An 18,306-nucleotide genomic window follows, 5' to 3' on the forward strand; every position below is an offset into this window, starting at 1 on the left:
TTACCTCTGATTTCTATCTTATCCCTCTCAAATTGCAGAGTAAATTCACTCATATTATGATCACTGTCTCTCAAAGGTTATTTCACCTTAAGCTTCCTTATCAAGTCTGCCACATTGCACAACACTAAATCCAGTATTGTCTGTTCCCTCATGGGTTCCACCACAAGTTGCTCCAAAAAGTAATCTCATAGACACTCCACAAATTCCTTTTCTTGCGATCCACTACCAATCTGATTTTCCCAGTCCACCTGCATATTGAAATCCCCCAGGATCACTGTAACTTTGCCTTCCCTATACATTTTTTCTATCCCCTGGTGTATCTTGCTCCTGACTACTGTTTGGAGGCCTGTACATTACTCCAACAATAGTTTTTTCACTTTGTAGTTCCTCAATTCTACCAACACAGATTCTGCACCATCTGACCTGACTTCATGTTTTACTATTGATTTAATTTCATTTATTATGAATAAGGCAAACCCCCCCTCCCCCACCTGCCTGGCTTTTCGACAGGATGCACATCCTTGAATATTCAGCTCCCAATCCTGATCTCCTTGCAACTACATCTCCACAATGCTCACCACGTCATACCTGTCAATTTTGATCTGCGCCACAAGCTAATTTACCTTATTCCTTATACTGCATGCATTCCGATATAACACTATCAGTCTTGTATTAACCATCCCTCTTCTCACTGTCAGTCATTTGTCCAGTGTGCTTGAAGTTTGATTGCTAAGCCTTTCCATACACTCTGTCCTGTTTGTGTCTGTGCTGGAGACCTTAAGAACCTCTACTGAGTTCTACACTGTAACCTCCTCCTTTAATTCAGGTTGTCTAATTTCTCCTACAATTGAACCCTCCCTTACCCCATTTAGTTTAAAGCCCTGTCTACAGCCCTAGTTAGGCGATTTACGAGGACTCTGATTCCAGCACGGTTCAATGAAGACTGCCACATTAGAACAGGTTCCCTTCTTCCCCAATACTGGTGCCAATGTCCCATGAATTCAAACCTACTTCTCTCACACACATCTTTGAGCCATGCGTTGACCCACTTAAAGTTATTGACCCTGCACCAATTAGCTTGTGCTCAGGTAGTAAACCAGAGATTATTACTTTTTTGGTTCTGCTTTTTAATTTAGCTCCTAGCTGCTCATACCTTCTTAACAGAACCTCTTCCCATTGTTTTTATCTATGTCCTTGTTACCTAAATGGACCATGACCACGGGATCTTAACTCTCCCACTCCTGGATCCCTCCTACCTACCTTATACACAGCCACACCCTCCTGTCCCTGACCACTGGCGAAATTTGAGTTAGTTAGTCTAATGGCTGTGACTGTCTCCTGAAACACAGCATCTAGGTACCTGCCCTCTCCCTCTTGTGTCGCCATGTTTGAAGCTCAGACTCTGGCTCATCGACTCTGAGCTGGAGTTCTTTCAGCAACCAACATTTACTACAGACATGGCCATTGGGATGGGGTCCACCAGCTCCCAGATCATGCAGAAACAACACATCACCTGACCCTCCATCCTTATTTTATTTAATTGATTTTGAATTTGGTATTTTTAATTAACTGTTTTGTTATGCAAGTTGTAACCAATAAATAAGTTGTAACCAATAAATTAACAAGATTCAATTTGACACAGATTCAAATTTATCAGACCCCTTTGATTAGCCAATCAAATCAAAACCTTCTAGTACTTTTCAGGTACTTCTCAGTCAAAACCGTTTTCACGGAATCCACTACCAACCCATTTTTCCCAGCCCATCTGTATAATGAAGTTCCCCATTATTATTATCATTGTGCCTTTTTTCCAGGCCTTTCTATCTCCTGGTTTATTTTCATTCCCACATCCTGACTGCAGCTAGAAGGACTAAGGGTCCCATCAGGAACTTTTTTCCTTTGTGGTTCCTCAACTCCACCCACACAGATTTTACATCTTCCAACTCTATATCACTATTTCTTTTCTTACTAACAAGGCAGCCCTTACTTCCTCTGCCAATCTGTCTTATTTTCAACAGAATATGTAGTTCCCAGTCCTGAGCCTCTTGCAGCCACATCTCTGCGGTAACCACAATATCACACCTGCCAATTTCAAGCTGTGCTACATGCTCATTGTTTCATATACTGCATGCATTTAAGTACCCTCAGTCCCTTTGGTGACTGCGTCCCTTCTCACAATTGTCCCCTTATCTCTGTTTATGAAGTTAGATTCCTGACCCTTTCTGTACTCTGTCCTATGACTTGTTCTGGAAACTTTAATAACCTCTGCTGAGCCCTGCCCTCCCAGCCCTTTAACTATTTCCATAATTTTCTATGCAACTCATCACACTCCCTGACTACTTAGTTTAAAGCCTTTTTCACAGCCCTAGTTACGCGATTCATCAGGACTCGAGCATGATTCAAGTGCAGCCCAGTCCCATTAGAACAGTTTCCTCCTTCCCCAGTACTGGTGCCAATATCCCATGAATTCAAGCCCATTTCTCCTACACCAACCTTTCAGCCATCCTTTTACCTCTTTAATGTGGCTGATCCTGTGCCAATTTGATTGTGGATCAAGTACTAGTTCAGAAATTGTTAAATTTGTGGTTTTGCTTTTTAATTTAGCCCCCAGCAGTACCTCTTTCTACCAATATTGTTTGCACCTACGTGGAGAATGAAAACTGGATTTTTCCCCTCCCACTCCAAGTTCCTCTGCAGCCCAGAAAAGATATCCTGAATCTGAGCACTGAGCACCTCGTCACAGAGAACAGTATCTATTCTCCTGACTGTACTATCCCTGATTATAACTACATTTCTATTTTCTATTTTCTCTTGAATAGCTCCCTGTACCACAGTGCTATGGTCAGTTTGCTCTTCCTCCCTAAAGCGCCTGTATGATCCACACAGGGGCAAGAATCTCAAACCTGTCAGACAAGCTCAAGGGCTGAGTCTCCTTCAACATCTCTGAAATTTGTAAACAGAGATCTGAAAGTGAACCACACAAAAAAAAATACAGTAATGAGCTGCCCTCTATTGGGCAATTCACAAATTTATTGTTAGTGATATTTATCTTGATGAAGTCAGTGAGAATAATACAAGGTTTTAGGAATGATTGTGAGAGAACACCAGTTGAAGAGTTATGGGTTAGAACAGCTGAGCAAAAGAAATAACTTTTTTTTTGCTCGAGACTCTACTTGGACATGTGGACATGAGGGAAATGCTATTGCAATCCCCAGAAATATCAGCAGAACCTTCTATTCAAATCAATAATTAGATAAAGAATACATCTGTAAATTATGATCCACATTTACCTATAGATTATGCAAGTTCCCAAAATACATCTCTGATTACCAATCCATACTGCTGTAATTTGTTGGGGATGGAGGGATGGTAACATTGCAGTACACATCCTGTTCCGATACAAGGAAGGCTATGGATCAAAGACTGAAGTCACTCGTCTGTCTTTGTAGCAAGGTGCTTGATCACTTCCTGCATCAACTAAAATAAAATCTATTGCCTTGGGAAAGAAAATTAGTTCTCAAGGCATTGTTGAGATAGTGGATGCCACCTAATGTTTACTGGATGGTTAGATATCCAACTTCTGGAGCAAGCCCATCTTCAATCTTAGTAAAGCTTCATATTTACATTCCATGATGTCACCACAATCCCTCGATTACTTTATTGCCTTATGGCTTTTTAATTATCCTCCATGCTATCAGAATCACTTCCATTTAGAGAAATCAAAAAAGCACAATAGCAGCACAACCACCATTTAATGCCAGAAAATTGCAAGCTGAGATATTCAAAGAAACTATTTAGACACAGAGAACCAAGAAATAGTGCTGTCTGGTTTATGTTATACTTACCATTTCCATTAACTTTTTTTTAAAGCAATACAATAATAAAACCAAAATCTCACGTAAAATGTAAGCAATATTTTATGCTGTTTTCTCTAAATTTGTACTGCAAATTATTTCCCTCCCAAAAGTTCAAAACTTGAGTGTTCAGAACAAGCTTTCCAATAATCCAAATCGGACTGAAAACTCTCCATTGAACTGACCATTTTAACTGCAAATGTGTCATAATTGTCAAAGAATTCAGAATAAGGCTGGAGAATAAATCACATTTACCCTGCTGCTATTGTCTCACAGTTTGTTCAGTTTTTTTTGTAGTTGTTATATTCTAAACTAAACTCATAATATGCAAATCATGGCACAGTTGTGCAACCAAAGTTGATGAACACCATGATCTAATTTGGACAGGTGTGATAATGCAACACCAGCATCTTTAGAATATGATATCTATTCAAACACTAACATGGATTTTCAAACAGCAAAGCAATTGGAACAGATTTCAGGCAGAACTATTGAGAGTGGTGTTACTTTAATATGTCTATGTTCAGGATAAAGAATTTGAATTGTAATAAACTGCAAAATCGTTCTGGATAAAGGCATAATAATGACTGGTTTGTTAATTTTCCAGGGTGACTATTATCATCTCATAAGATATGAATGTTTTGATAACCATCATCATCTGTCCTGGCATGTCATTAAATATATTTTTGCTTTCATTTAGAAGGTTGGCCTTAACATTATGATTTTTTTGGCATCAGACTGGTATTTGTCATGCCAGTTTGGCACTGGTATGAAATATTTTGCATGCCCATAATAGCAGAATAATTCAAGTAAGAGCCCAATCCCAAAAAAGGAGCATTCCCAACTGATTTTGCCCAAATAGAGTATAATCCCAGTGCAATGTAAAACCTGCTTTAAGTGCTCACAATGTACAAACTTAAGTGGGTTCTTGGATACTTTGTGAACCTGCTTTGCCTGAATGTTTAGGGAATTTCAGTTCTTACTTCCACTGGGAATTTCATGTGCTTCACCTGATCGAATTTTAATGAAAGACTGGCAGAAAACCTTGTTTCCAACGATCTTTCATCAAAGATTAAAATGACTGCATCTCTTGATTTGCACATATTAATAAGGTTCACCCTTTTATTGTGGGTGTTTAGGCCACCTTAATCAATAGGTAAATCAACTGACAGCCCTGCCAAATGTGTATATATAGATGGTTGAGATTGAAGTGTCCATCTCCAGGCATCTAATCCATATCGCAGCAAGAAGTCTGGAACAAAGGCAATGGGAAAAGCAAACTAATATTCAATAATATTCATTCATATTCAAAAGAATAAAAGTTATGCTTACCAATCAACAGTGGTGTTTCTCCCCTGTTGTTAGTGACATTGGGGCAGATCCTCTTTTCCAAAAGAGCCTGCACGTTTCCCAATTTCCCAGCTGTAGCAGCCAAAGTAAGTGGAGTTTCCCCATCCTCTGTCCTCTGTTGCCAAATTGTATTATAGGATGCTACAATTAACAATTTAGAAAAATGAATGGATACGTTCATATGCTGGACCGTTTTTTTCTTCAACCATGCTTCCCACTAATAATACTAAATGTAGACTTAGGTCAGCTTGAGAGAATGGGTTGATAATGGCAACATAATTCAAGTAAGAGCCCAATCCCAGAAAGGAGCATTCTCAAATGATTTTGCCCAGATAGAGTATAATCACAGTGCAATGTAAAACCTGCTTTAAATGCTCACAATGTACAAACTTAAGTGGAGTCCTGGATACTTTGTAAACCTGCTTAACTTGAATGTTTAGGGAATCAGCTTGAGTGGCTATAAAATACAATTCTCAGAACAAGGTCACCTATCATGGTTTGGCAGTGATTAGTCTCTAGCAGAAAGAAAAGAGACAAATGCATTTAGTAAAACCATGGCATTTCGATGAGGTCACTGTTGCAGAAACATGCAATTAAAGATATTATCTTAGTTGCTTGGAAAATGTCACATTTCAATCAAATTCCTTTGTTTTCCCCAAGGAAGAAAATAATCCTTAAGTCATACAACCAGGGACATCTCAAGTCCAATTTCTTTGTGACCTGAGTGACTGTATTACAACCAGGGTATCTGTTAGTCTACAAGGAGGCGAATTCTTTGCATGAGGTTAAAGGAAATCTATGGAAGTATATCAGGGGAAAAAGGGAAGGTAATGCTGGTTGGATGGAATAAAGCTCTCATGGACACTGGCACAAAACAAGTTGGCTGAATCATCTGTTTTGTGCCATAGACTCAATGTGACATTGCATGGTACCCTTTTGTCGTTTGCTGAGATACATTGGTAATAGACAATTAGATAAGGCATTCAAGATTCAAGACTATCAAAAGAATTATATTCAAGGGCTTAAAGAAAAGAGGGGTTAGTATGATAAGCAAAGTATTTTGTTTCAATAGAAAGACATTGATAATGTTCCAACAAACGAGGACCTAGAATGAAACATTAACTCACAGTCCAGAACAATTTCAAGCACTTGTTGAATGGGTTGAACAGCAGCTTCATGCAGTGGAAACCAACCCCTTTCATCTGCTTCATCAAAAGCAAACTTATGTTTAATTAATTGCTGTAGAGCGAAGACTTCTCCTGGAAATAATGAAAAGAACACTTTTATACAGTCATAGAGTCATACAATACAGCAATAGACCCTTTAGTCCAACCCATCCATGCTGAACATCATCCCAACTAAACTGGTCCCACATGGCTGCTCCTGGAACATATCCTTCCAAACCTTCTTATTCGTAGACTTATCTAAATGTCTTTTAAACATTATAACTGTGCCCATATCGAACACTTCTTCAGGAAGTTAATTCCACATGCACTCTGTGTAAAAAAAATGCCTCCATGTCTTTTTAAAATCTTCCTCTCCTCACCTTAGGAATGAGCCCCTTGGTCTTGAAATCCCCAATCCGAGGGAAAGACACTACCATTAACCGCATCTATATGTTTCATGGTTTTATAAACCTCTGTAAGGTCACCTCTCAACCTCCTGTGCTCTAGCAAAAAAACTTCCCAGCCTATCCAGCCTTTCTTTATAACTCAAACCGTGATGACCTGGCAACATCCTAGTAACTGTTAGTAATATTGAAAACATACATAACAGTGCACAGGGCAGACACTGTACCTTGCCTGATTGCTTCCACTATTAGTCTGTTTTCTTGGCTGGGTAATAGAAACCTATAAAAAATAGCATCAGATAAGTTAGGTCCCTATTTTGGATTGATGAAAATGCTTAAATAGAATATGCAGTAGACAAATGGGTCATTTGACCCAGCTAGTTTCTACTGATGATAATATTGCATACAGTTTTCTCCCTTTCCATCTACATCATCCTAATCTGCCAACATTTCCTTCTTTTCTCCCTTGTGCATTTGTTTAGTTTCTTCCTGAAATAACCTTTAAGCTTCGTCCATTTAATGTGATAGTGCATTCTACCTTCTAATTTCTCTGAATTAAAGGAATAATTTCTTATTTCCATACTGAATTATTAAAAACTATATTGTATTTATAGTCTCTGGATTGGTCCTTTCTCACAAGTGAAAAACATTCTCTCCGTATCTATCCTGTCCAACACGTGTATAACTTTTGAGGATCGATGTCATGTCTCTTCTAAGTCTTCTATTAAGAAAATTGGCCCAATCTTTCAATTCTTCCTGAGAGCTGTATTCTCTTTATTCTGGTAATGGTCTTCGAAAATGTTTGGATAGTTTCTATTGCTTCTATAATCATGCTCATAATGTGGAATCCAGAGAAGTGCTACCTGACTATGATCCTATGCAAGTTTAGGCAAAAGTGAGTACTACAGATGTTGGAGATTAGAGTCAAGAATGTAGTGCTGGAAAAGCACAGCAGGTCAGGCAGCATCTGAAGAGCAGAAAAATTGACATTTCGGGCAAAAGCCCTTCATCAGGCTTTCTGATGAATGGCTTTTGCCCAAAACGTTAATCTTCTCACTCCTCGAATGCTACCTGACCTACTGTGCTTTTCCAGCACTACACTCTTGACTCCTATACAAGTTTAACATAGTTCACTTGACTTGAAATCTCCACTCAAATAAATAAATTACAGTTCTTTAGAATTTAAATTAGCATTTTTAATTGCTTTGTTCACATGTATCCCTAAATCCATTTTCTCTTCTACCCAAATCAGTTTCTGAATTTGTTATTTTCCAAGTATAAGTTCATCCTACCAAAGTGCAACACTTCCCACTTACGTTAAAGTTCGTTTGTCAATTAGCTGTCAAATTTGAATTTTTTCTTGCATTATGTTGCACTTCCTCAGTGTTTGCCATTGCCTTAAGTTTGATATTAACTGTAAATTTTGAAGTTCTGATTGCTAAATCAAAATTATTAATGTAATTTTTGAATAACAGTGGATCCTGTATTTACTCAATGGAACACTACTTTCTAGTTTCCCACACAGAGTAACTAAACTTTATCCTAACTCTCTGCTTTCTATTATTTTTTAAGGTGAAGTAAATGGAGTCAGAATAGCACAACATTTTATCATAGTCTGCTCTCTGTCAATTACCTTTCATTATACTGAGATGGTGAATTATTATTGGCTTCAATGGTCTCTTGAATACTCAGCTGGATAGCATACTGTGTCAATTGGTCGTTGACCGAATCAGTGCTTGCATCCATTATCTTAGGAATAGGTGATCTGTGCTAAAACCTAGCAGAGAAGGCATTAAGTAAAAATGTAATGGTTAATTTATGTATTGGATAATAGACACCCGGCAGTCCGTTATGAGGTTAGAACTCAATTGAGAAGTTCTATAAACCAATGGTCACTTAAAACAAGAGCTTCAACAAGAACAAACTACTTAGCCTGAATAAACCTGAACTTCTTAAAAAAAAGTACCATACTTTTTTATTATACTTTCTTCTTAGGAATATATTCAATGGCTTATTATGCCTCTGTCTGCTTTAAGTCTATAACAGCTTTTAAAAGTTCCATATGATGCCCTTTTTTACAGGGATAATGCCCATTTTATATTTAGTATAACATGGTCCACAGCATGTTTTTGAAAAGAAAATAACTGAATAACAACTACTGATTTGAGAAGAGTTAGGCAAGGTGACTAATAATCAAAACCATTTTGATGATGCTTTTTTGAAGAAGTGAGATTGGAGTTAATTACTTGACTCAGCCCCCTCCAAAAGTGCAGCTAGTTAATGAATTCCTTTGTCACTGATGTTAGATCCATCTTCTGATTTACCCCTTCTCCACAAAAATATTTTGCAACACTCTCAGTTACCCTAGCACTGAATCTATTTCTAATCTTGTTCCCATTTCTCTTTATGTTCAGTCCCTTAAGCATGTCCTCATTTCCAATGACCCCATTTACGCTACATCACTGACCACCTACTTTACCTCCTGCTGTTTATGCTGATATAGTAATTGGTTTTCTAAATTTAGGCATTGCTCCTCCTTCCACATGTTAAAAATGTTCCTCAGAAAATCCATCCTAGATGCTTCTTTTCTTGTAAACTATCCTATTTCCTGTTTCCCCTTTTCTCAAAAATTCTTGACAGTGTTTGCATCTTCCAAATTTATCCAGACCTTTACCACAATTCTCCCCCAATAAATTGCTCCAAACAGGCTTCTGCCCCTGTCACAGAACTGACAAGGCATTATTTACATCAAAAATTGATTCCTGTGTGGTTGTAATTATGGTGCTTTATCTGTCTTCTCTAAGACATGGACAACTAGACCAGCTTCCTACAATGCCTCTCCTGTATTATTTAACTTACTGGGGCTACCCCTCATTTGATTCATCTGTCAGATTGTCTCCAGAACAGCTCCATTTATTCATAATGCTTATTTTTGGAGGTCAACAAAAATTAATTTTTAATCCCTTCTCTTAATGCAAATAGTGTCTTTTGCTGACACCAAAGACAATGATCAGTGGCAACATACATTCTGACAACATGAACATTAATACAGAAAAATTTTAACAGTTTAAGTAAACTATTCAGTCATCTAAACCTGCTCAGCATTTTATTAGATCATGGCTGATCTGATTATGGCCTCAACTCTATTTTCTTATCTTCCCTCGATACCCTTTGACTCTCCTGTCAACTAAAATTATAATTAACTCAGCTTTTTAAAAAAAAGTCAATGACCATGCCTTCACAGCTCTTTGGGGAAGAGAAGTCCATGGACTAATGATTTTCAGAGAGAAAAGGTTTCTCCCCTATCTTGCATGGGACATACCCTTATTTTTAAACTCTGCCCCCCACAAGTCCCATAAGGGGAAACATTCTTCCTGCATCCACAGCCAAAGTCCTTCAGGATCTTATGTGTTTCAATAATAGCATTCTCAACCTTCTAAAGGCCTTAGATACACAATCAAGCTGATGACGCTTGCCACATAAGATAACGCCTTCATCCCAGAATTGCTTCAAACACAGCACTCCAGATGTAGTCGTATCAGCACCCTATACTTTGCAGCAAAACACCCCAAGTATTCTACTTCACCTTTGCAAGAATTAAAAACATTCCATTCGCCTTCCTGTATCTGCATATTAACTGTTTAGCATTCATATACAAGTACTCCAAGATACCTCTGTGCCAGAGTTTTGCAATCTTTCTCCATTTAAATAATATGCCGTATTTATTCCTCTTACTAAAGTGGAAAAGTTCATATTTTCCCATCAAACATTCTATCTGCCAACTCTTTGCCCATTTACTTAATTAATCTGAATCTCTTTGTACACATTTGATGTGCTCATAAGTTACTTTCTGAGCTTTCTTTGATTCATTAGCAAATTTAGCAACTGCATTCACTCCTTTCTTACTAGTAATTGATTTGGATTGTAAATAGTTGAGGCCTTAGCACTGGTCCCTGTGACACACTATTGTTAGGTTTCCAACCAGAAAATGACTCTTTTATTCCTAATCTCTGCTTCCTGTAAGGTAACCAATTCTTGATCCATAATGTGGTATCCATTGTCTCATTTATTCTTATTCTGTATAGTAACCTTTGTTGTGGCACCTTACCAAATGTCTTTTGGAAACTAACATCTTTTTATTCACATTGTTGTCTTTTTGAATACCCAGTTCTACCAAATTATCTGTGCCGCACCAATGTAATCAGACTGTCTGTTTGACACCCAGCTTTTAACGAGCCATACTTATTCTAGATAAGCATCAGGAAAACCAAAATCATCTCAAACAGCTGCCACGAGCTACTAATTTTTCCAATGATACCATTCTTCTGAAAGGTTCTGATTCTCCAATACAGTCATAGGGATGTACAGCATGGAAACAGACCCTTTGGTCCAACCCATCCATGCCGACCAGATATCCCAACCCAATCTAATCCCACCTGCCAGCGCCCGGCCCATATCCTTCCAAACCTTTCCTAGTCATATACCCATGCCTCTTAAATGTTGCAATTATACCAGCCTCCACCATATCCTCTGGCAGCTCATTCCATACACATACCACCCTCTGTGTGAAAAAAATTGCCCCTTAGGTCTCTTTTATATCTTTCCCCTCTCATCCTAAACCTATGCCCCCTAGTTCTGGACTCCCCAACCCCAGGGAAAAGACTTTGTCTATTTACCCTATCCATGTACCGCATAATTTTGTAAAACTCTATAAGGTCACCCCTCAGCCTTCAACGCTCCAGGGAAAACAGCCAGGCCTATTTAAACTCTCCCTATAGCTCAAATCCTCCAACCCTGGCAACATTCTTGTAAATCTTTTCTGAACCCTTTCAAATTTCACAACATCTTCCCGATAGGAAAGAGACCAGAATTGCACTCAATATTTCAACAGTGGCCTAACCAAAGTCCTGTATAGCCACAACATGACGTCCCAACCCCTGTAGTCAATACTCTGACCAATAAAGGAAAGCACACCAAACGCCTTCTTCACTATCCTATCTAGCTACGACACCACTTTCAAGGAGCTATGAACCTGCACTCGAAGGTCTCTTTTTTTCAGCAACAGTCACTAGGACCTTACTATTTAGTGTATAAGTCCTGCTAAGATTTGCTTTCCCAAAATGCAGCACCTCGCATTTATCTGAATTAAACTCCATCTGCCACTTCTCTGCCCATTGGCCCATCTGGTCAAGATCCTGTTGTAATCTGAGGTAATCCTCTTCGCTATCCACTGCACCTCCAATTTTGGTGTCATCTGCAAACTTACTAACTGTACCTCTTATGCTCACATCCAAATCATTTATGTACATGACAAAAAGTAGAGGACTCAGCACCGATCCTTGTGGCACTCCACTGGTCACAGGCCTCCAGTCTGAAAAACAACTCTCTACCACCACCCTCTGTCTTCTACCTTTGAGCCACTCCTGTATCCAAATGGCTAGTTCTCCCTGTACTCCGTGAGATCTAACCTTGCTAATCAGTCTTCTATGGGGAACCTTGTCGAACGCCTTACTGACGTCCATATAGATCAGATCTGCCCTCATCAATCCTCTTTGTTATTTCTTCAAAAAACACAATCAAGTTTGTGAGACATGATTTCCCACACACAAAGCCACGTTGACTAACCCTAATTAGTCCTTGCCTTTCCAAATACATCCTGTCCCTCAACTTGCCCACCGCTGACGTCAGGCTCACTGGTCTGTAGTTCCCTGGCTTGACCTTACCACCCTTCTTAAACAGTGGCACCACGTTTGCCAACCTCCAGTCTTCTGGCACCTCACCTGTGACTGTTGATGATTCAAATATCTCAGCAAGAGGCCCAGCAATCACTTATCACATAGTTCTAGGGTACACCTGATCAGGTCCTGGGGATTTATCCACCTTATGTGTTTCAAGTCATCCAGAACTTCCTCCTCTATAAAATGGACATTTTGCAAGTTGTCACCATCTATTTCCCTACATTCTATATCTTCCACACCCTTTTCCACAGTAAATACTGATGCAAAATACTCATGTACTATCTCGCCCATTTTCTGCGGCTCCATACAAAGGCAACTTTGCTGATCTTTGAAGGGCTCTATTCTCTCCTCAGTTACCCTTTTGTCCTTAATGTATTTGTAAAAACCCTTTGGATTCTCCTTTATTTTATTTGCCAAAACTATCTCATGTCCCCTTTTTGCCCTTCTGATTTCCCTCTTAGATATACTCCTACTGCCTTTACACTCTTCTAAGGATTCACTTGATCTATCCTGTCTATACCTTTCATATGCTTCCGTCTTTTTCTTAACCAAACGCTCAATTTCTTTAGTCATCCAGCATTCCCTATACCTACCAGCCTTTCCTTTCACCCTGACAGGAATATAGTTTCTCTGGATTCTCATTATCTCATTTCTGAAGGCTTCCCATTTTCCAGCCTCCCTTGATCTGCGATCATCTGCCCCCAATCAGCTTTCGAAAGTTCTTGCCTAATACCATCAAAATTGGCCTTTCTCCAATTTAGAACTTCAACTTTTAGATCTGGTCTATCCTTTTCCAACACTATTTTAAATCTAATAGCATTATGGTCGCTGGCACCAAAGTGCTCCCCCACTGACACCTCAGTCACCTGCCTTGCCTTATTTCCCAAGAGTTAAGACAAGTTTTGCACCTTCTCTATTAGGTACATCCACATTACTGAATCAGAAAAATTTCTTGTACACACTCAACAAATTCCTCTCCATCTGAACCCTTAATGCTAACTTCAAGAACTTCTCCACTCATTCATTGTACATCTTATATAGCCCTCTCCATTGATTCCCTAGGTTGAAGGATCCCGAAGCAGAAGACAAGGCATTTTTCCTCCAGGCATTGGGTGAGGGCATCAATGTGGACTTCGCCAATTTCCTCATTTCCCCTCCCCCCACCTTACCCCAGTTCCAACTTTCCAGCTCAGCCCTCATGACCTGTCCCACCTGTCAATCTTCCTTCTTACCTATCAGCTCCACCCTCCTCTCTGACCTATCACCTTCACCCCCACCTCCATCCACCTATTGAACTCTCAGTTACCTTCTCCCCAGCCCTACCACTCTCCTATTTACCTCTCCACCCCTGAAGGCTCCCAGCCTCATTCCTAATGAAGCGCTCTGGCCTGAAATGTCGATTAAACTTCCACTGGTTGCTTCTCTCTAATGAGACAGTAGATCTATAGCCCGGTAGGATTATATTACCTTTACTTCCTTTTTTTTAAAGATGGTATACTTAAAACCCATTTCTTTCACCAGGACTTTGGTCATGTGCTCTGATAACTCCAGCTTAGACTCAGCCTCCAGGTTTCTCATTATGCCCAAATATTATAAATGTTACCAAAGTGCAAGTTGTGACTGAAAGGATTTTTAAAAGTGGAATGTGATGGATAAAACTGTGGTGAGAGTGCAGCAATATATAGGCAGGTGAACCATCAAAAAGTGATTAGCTGTATCTTGCATTTTATTACTTTTCATTCTGCCTCTTTTTTTGTTTGAAAATTTGATGTCTGACTTTCTCTCCTCCTCTTTGTAGAAAGAATTGCAAAGTAATTATTTGACAATGTTGCCATTTCATTAGACCCAGACATTTTCAAGTGGGCCAAAACTTACATAACTAGCAGCTATCTGAAATAAAAATCTTATTCAATGTACTATTAGCAGTTTTATAGTCAACACATCTGTCAGTGTCTCTCCTTTACTTTCAATACTGTTGCTTACTGGATTCCTTTTTTTTGCTGATCTTTTACATTATTCTTCACACGTCTTAATAATCATTGGCCCAGATTAATCAATCAGTGCCACTTGCCTTGATGAAAGCTGCCCTTAAAGATGTCTGCGGCATGGATTTGACCTTTCTTGACCTTAATTTGAATCTGACAAGTTAAGGGGATCTCCAGACATCCCGCAATAATGATCTCATCAGATAGTAAGCAGCCAATCACTTAGGTATATGCTCAGAGGCAGTAAACCAGGAAGTAAAATGCTATGAAAAATGCATTTAAAGAGGTGAAAGACAATCAGAGATCAAAACAAAGTTTGAGCTACAGTTATTTGTAACTGAAATAGCAAAAACAAACTTTGAAACATATGGCATTAAATACTATGGAATTGTGATTTGGAGAAGCCGGTATTGGACTGGGTGTTACAGACTTAAAGATCACTCAACACCAGGTTATAGTCCAACAGGTTTATTTGGAAGCACTAGCTTTCACAGCACTGTTCCTTCATCAGGTGATTGTGGAGTATAAGATTGTAAGAAACAGAATTTATAGCAAAAGTTTACAGTGTGGTGTAACTGAAATAATATATTGAAAAAGACCTAGATTGTTTGTTAAGTCTCTCATCTGTTAGAATGGCCATGTTGGTTTCAGTTCAGAATCTTACATGGATTCATGCAGTTTTTGAGCGAAGTAAAATGTAACTCTGCAAGTACAAATTCACCCCAAAAACCTATATGTGTATGTATGTGGGCAGTGGGGCGAGTTGTGTCTGTATGTGAGAGTGCATGTTTGAGTGTGCGAGTGTATGTGTGAGCATATGAGAAAGGGTCTGCAGCCGTGTGTGTGTCTGTAGGAGTGTCTGTGTGTGCGAGGATAGTGCAATGGGTTCACCTGTAGTGTGACATGAACCCAAGATTCCGGTTGAGGCCATCCTACGGGTACAGAATTTGGCTATCAACCTCTGCTCGGCCACTTTTCGTTGCTGCCTATCTCGAAGTCTGCCTTGGAGGATGGTCACACGAAGGTCTGAGGTAGAATATCGGACTATAACCTGGTGTTGTGTGATTTTTTTAACTATGGAATTGTGGTAATGGAAAAATTTGCCATTGGGTTTCCAAGGGCAGAAAGGTCATTCAGTTTTGGTCATGATGCGGTATTGCCTCACTACTAAAGCAAAATTTTTTAAAATACCAGTATAATAACATACTATGTTCTCATTACATCAGTGATTTCTCATGATTTTCATCTGCAGAGACTTCAAAAGTACACCCAACAGTGCCGCATGTAAACACAAAACAACAGATTTCTGCATTTATATTTTCTTCTGTTTAACCCAGAATCCTTCCTAGCATTAACAGTGCAGAGGATTTATTTCTTTTCTTCGTGATGTATGTTTTAGAAGTGCATTTTCTTTACTAATTAGCTTTTCAATCTCAGTGCCTTCATCCTTATTTCATCCGCTGTGCAAAGCAAAAACAAGATTTGAGGAAAAATAATTATAAAATGTGATTAACATGATATTTCAAACAATAACAGTTAGCTGCCAATGTATTGGTGATTTATGCAAAACTTCAGAGGTGATGCTGCATTGCATCCCTAGTCTTGTTATGTTAAAACAAAAGGCTGATGACACAATATTACACTTCAAATGGCAAACTCTGAAGTGATAAAATTAGGTTGAAAGGTTAGTTAAAATACAATGTTTGCAAACTCGACAGAAAAGCAGAAATTAAAGAAATTTTGGTGAGGCTACAGCTGGAATTCATGCTTATTACATAGACAGAGTTTTAATTAAGAACCCAGCCAAAAGTGTGTGATGACCATCAAATTACCAATGAAGTATGGGCAATGTACCAACTGGAGCAAATGTTAAAACTGGTGGTCTTTTTAGACTGTACATAGTTTGTGTAGACAGAGTGTGGTGATGTTCACTTCTTTTATCGCATAGTGTTTCTACTTGCAAGTGAATCTTCAGAATGTGACATGTCAAAAGGAAAAAGTAGGATTTGTTACCCTTTTCCATATTTTCAAAAAATGAATCTTTAATTCAAGATAATTAGGTAAACATCCAAATCCTTTAATGTAATTTTTAAAATTAATCAAAACAAAAAGAGATCCCAAGACCATGTTTGGAGAGTATACTGAGGTAGTCAATACTTATCCTCAATAATGGTCAGTAAAATAGATTTATTTCATTGAAAATAACAAAACTCTCACAAACAGCAAACTCAAAATTGCTTAATTAACTACAAAACAACATAATGATGTTGTAGAAGTTGGAGTAGAATTGCAATTGTTTTTTACTTGTTCTCATACTACTTTGTAGCCAAAAATATGGAAGGTTATGCACATTTCATTAGTAACATGAAGTAGTTTGATCAAGTTGCAATTGATTTTCAAGTTTGGTAGCATCAGAATGCAAATATCAAAAAGACACATTAATGCATGTATGCAGTGGATTACTGCACTCTGTGCAGGTTCACAAATTATAAATGTTCACTCAGTGCTTTGTGATTCATGCAGCTTTATTGTTATATTCACAGGAGAAAGCTCTGCAGCAGCACACATTTTGCAACATAACTCCACAAACACAAGTACAGAGAAACTGACAAAATAAAATGCATTATTCTGTTGAGAAAGAAACATGCTGAATTGAGTCAGGGAAATGTTGCCAGGCAGTGTTGATGCTGCAGTAAGGCCTAAAGACAAGGTTCAACACTGCCCCACTGTGTCAGCATGGCTTTTGGTTGCCTGAGGAGGACTGTGCTTGAAGACCACGCGGTAGTAATAACTGCCTTCCCACATGGCTCAGAGAAATGGCCATCTACAGCAGACACCTTAAAACCTTGGAAATGTACCAGTGTTACCTCCCAGATGATCCTGCAAATCAATTGGCAATAGACACATCACTAACAGTGTTCATGCTCAGGCCAACATCAAAGCATTGACCACGCTCAATCCTCTGGGTGGTTTACATTACCCACATGCCAGACACAAAACTCCCCAAAACAAATGTTCTATTCGGAACTTGGACATGGCAAATGAGGCTCAGGTGGACAAGGCAAATGCTTCAAAACCTGCTTGAAGAAATGCAACATTCCCATCAAAACCCGGGAAATCTTGGCTCAAGACTGCCTGAAATGGAGGGAAAGAATCTGTAGGAAAGGCCTTTACACCAGAGCTCAGCACTGACAGTAAAAGCCTGTGCGGGATAGATCAGTACACCAAGGCTCGCCACTCTCCCTTAAAAAGGAGGGCATGTTATCCTCTTATTCCTCCCTGACCACTCTCTGCCACTGAGACCACACACTGGAATATTCTTCTGCTTGACGACTCATTTTCAGCGTGGAAAGAAGTCCTCCTCAATCACGAGGGGCTGCCTCAGGAAGAGAAGAGGGGCCTCCTGTCAAATGCTGACAGTTGGCACCATGGACGAGTTAACGCCTCATGTCACCATGAGAGTACTGGGGAAAATGGGGAACGGGGACGCTGTGTGGGACCACGGCGGCAGCTGCAAACAACAATATACCCTGAAGAGAGAGAGAGAGAGAGAGAGTTTTCCTGCGCAAACCACAGGAGAGCAAACTTCTCCAAATCTGAGGCTGTTGGACGCTGCAGTTCAGCTCAGGGTGAGTGAGGCCTGTCCACCCGGGCTCATCACCAGGACCACTGCTCACTTACACCATACACGGGGGGAGGGGACAGTCCGGGGGGGGGGGCATGCCCTCTCCCTGCTCCTCACCTCCAAGGGCTCCGTCCGTGAGGCCGCGGTCTCGATCCTGGCGACCATCGATCTGCTCCGAGGCTCC

At 39.5% G+C, this 18,306-nt stretch overlaps 1 protein-coding gene across 1 annotated transcript in view; it reads right to left on the reverse strand.

Annotated features, from left to right (window-relative positions):
* LOC140458271 (ankyrin repeat and SOCS box protein 15-like) overlaps positions 1 to 18,306 on the reverse strand; it is a 41,436-nt gene extending 23,130 nt beyond the window's left edge. The window contains exons 1-5 of the mRNA XM_072552673.1: positions 18,240 to 18,306; positions 8,408 to 8,551; positions 7,002 to 7,054; positions 6,332 to 6,463; positions 5,187 to 5,345 (exon numbers count right to left, since the gene is read on the reverse strand). Of these exons, the coding sequence (XP_072408774.1) occupies positions 5,187 to 5,345; positions 6,332 to 6,463; positions 7,002 to 7,054; positions 8,408 to 8,520 (457 nt within the window). The 5' untranslated portion in view covers positions 8,521 to 8,551; positions 18,240 to 18,306. The remainder of the gene's footprint in view (positions 1 to 5,186; positions 5,346 to 6,331; positions 6,464 to 7,001; positions 7,055 to 8,407; positions 8,552 to 18,239) is intronic.

The sequence above is a fragment of the Chiloscyllium punctatum genome, chromosome 32 (genome assembly GCF_047496795.1).
Source record: "Chiloscyllium punctatum isolate Juve2018m chromosome 32, sChiPun1.3, whole genome shotgun sequence".
In the NCBI taxonomy this organism is placed as follows: Eukaryota; Metazoa; Chordata; class Chondrichthyes; order Orectolobiformes; family Hemiscylliidae; genus Chiloscyllium; species Chiloscyllium punctatum.